Below are 1,958 nucleotides of genomic sequence, written 5' to 3'. Positions count from 1 at the left end.
AAAAGAGAGATTGACATTTACTTTGTAGTTTTCATCAATACAAGTAGAGTAAACATTTGAGAAATTGGTATAAAAGAAATATAAATATGATCACACAAGCACATAAGTTTTGGTGCAGACACACACACACATGTACACCTATATTAATACTGTCCTAGAAAGTGATAGCCATAGTATCCCCCAGGAAATCCATAAGGAGTGTAGTTATATTCTGTACCACGACTACTAGTATCTGTCATGCGGTTTTGTGGGTCATATCCATATCCTATTGGCTCCTCTGACTTGTATGTTGAGAGGGCTGTATCTGACGGTTTACTTAATGAATTGTCAATAACTGCACGACTAACATTTAGTGCTGAGACAGGGTGGTTAAGAGGACTAGAGTTCATGGCTGCAGTTGAGAGATCACCAGCAGTAGTGGCATCTCCTCGAGTGAGATCTCGTGTTAGATCTCGTGATAAGTTGTATGCAGCAGCAGTTAGGTTAGCACCTAAGGTAGTGTTAACCATCTGTGGTGCTTTAGACACCCCTGCAGCAGCAAGACCAGGATGAAGAAGGGACGTTCCCTGGTCAGCCTGCGTGGCTGATGAAGAATCCCCAGGCTGTGAATTGCGATTAAGGGTAATTTCAGAATTGCCTCCTTCATGGTTTGTAGAACCTGGGGTCATATTGCTTGGCCCTGCAATGTGCTTTATGATTGGTAAGTGACTAGTAGAATTATCCCCTTCTCCATCTTCAAAAAAGGATTCATCATCATCCCTGTTATTACCGGAATCATTCTCAGCATTTCCCTGCTCATCACAAGAATCAGATTTTCTCTGTTTGGAGAATTTCAGGTTATTATTAGCTTTAAATGTGGCAAGCCATCCATTTGATGCTTTAAAATCATGATAACCAAGTTCAGGTGCAATTTGTAGGGCTTTTGCTCGAAGCATTCCTGTAGTAATCTTAACCCCTGCAACTACAGTCATGTGCCTATACCACTGAATGAGGTGCTGATTCAACAATGCATATTCACTCTTGCGCTGTCTCTTCATAGTTAGCTTCTCACCTCTGAGAAGGCTATCTCTATATATAGTGAGAATTTCTTCCCTCCTCTTGATTATTCCACTAACCTGAGTTTTCCCAATTCCATACATGTGTGCAATCTGCCGCTGGGATTTACCATCCAAAAATGCCTCAATCACTTTCACTTTTTCTTCGAGGGTTAATGTAGTCCGAGTCTGTTTTTCCCGCTCTTTTACAGGGGGCAATGTAAATAGAGACAAAGGGCTTATTGCAGGAAATTTTACTTCATCTGATGATTCTTGAAACTTGCCATCAGATGTTCTCTTCTCTGAAAGTTCCCATACAGCAGAGTCTTTGGTACTGCTAGAAGTGGATTTAACTGATATGGATATTTTGGGGTTATCTTCTGAGGATGTACTTTTTTGCAACAGTATGTTTTCTTTGTCACCATTGCACTTTGATCCACTTTCATCGGTCGGGAAAGGTGGGTCACAGTTAACACTAACTTTTTCCATTGATGCCAGTGCTGCAGAAACTGTTTTGCTTTTTAATCTTTCAAGGGCTCTAGTTATTGGCCTTTCTGTTGACTCTGTTCCAAACAATGACCTCCTCTCCTTTGCTAACCACTTTTTCCTACTTTCATCCATGTTACGCTTTGTTTTGATTTTACGTTTAGCTCTTCTCAGGGAAAGAGATGTGCAAAACAGGGGCTTCCTCTTAGCTAAGGTACGCCAGTTTTCGCTCTCCTGGCCTGTGGTGAGGCTAATGGTCAAGGGACCATCTTCACAAGGCACCTCTAGTGTCTTCTCCACAACTGGCAGTGGTGATGACAAACTATCTTTACTCTTGGGTGTAGGACTCTTGTGTCGCACTGGACTCAGGTCTGAAAGAGAGGAGGAAACTTTACATGTCATGGTTCTCATCAACTGCTGCAGTAAAAAGACAAGGGG

General features: G+C 41.9%; 1 protein-coding gene across 1 annotated transcript in view; it reads right to left on the bottom strand.

Moving 5' to 3' along the window:
* Positions 1-6: 6 nt before the first annotated feature.
* Positions 7-1,958, bottom strand: part of LOC119594260 — a 29,081-nt gene continuing 27,129 nt past the window's right edge. The window contains exon 8 of the mRNA XM_037943328.1: positions 7-1,891. Within this exon, the coding sequence (XP_037799256.1) occupies positions 144-1,891 (1,748 nt within the window). The 3' untranslated portion in view covers positions 7-143. The remainder of the gene's footprint in view (positions 1,892-1,958) is intronic.

The sequence above is a fragment of the Penaeus monodon genome, chromosome 33 (genome assembly GCF_015228065.2).
Source record: "Penaeus monodon isolate SGIC_2016 chromosome 33, NSTDA_Pmon_1, whole genome shotgun sequence".
Lineage (NCBI taxonomy): Eukaryota > Metazoa > Arthropoda > Malacostraca > Decapoda > Penaeidae > Penaeus > Penaeus monodon.
The sequence above is the reverse complement of the archived record's forward strand: the minus strand, read 5'-3'. Positions and strand labels throughout refer to the sequence as shown.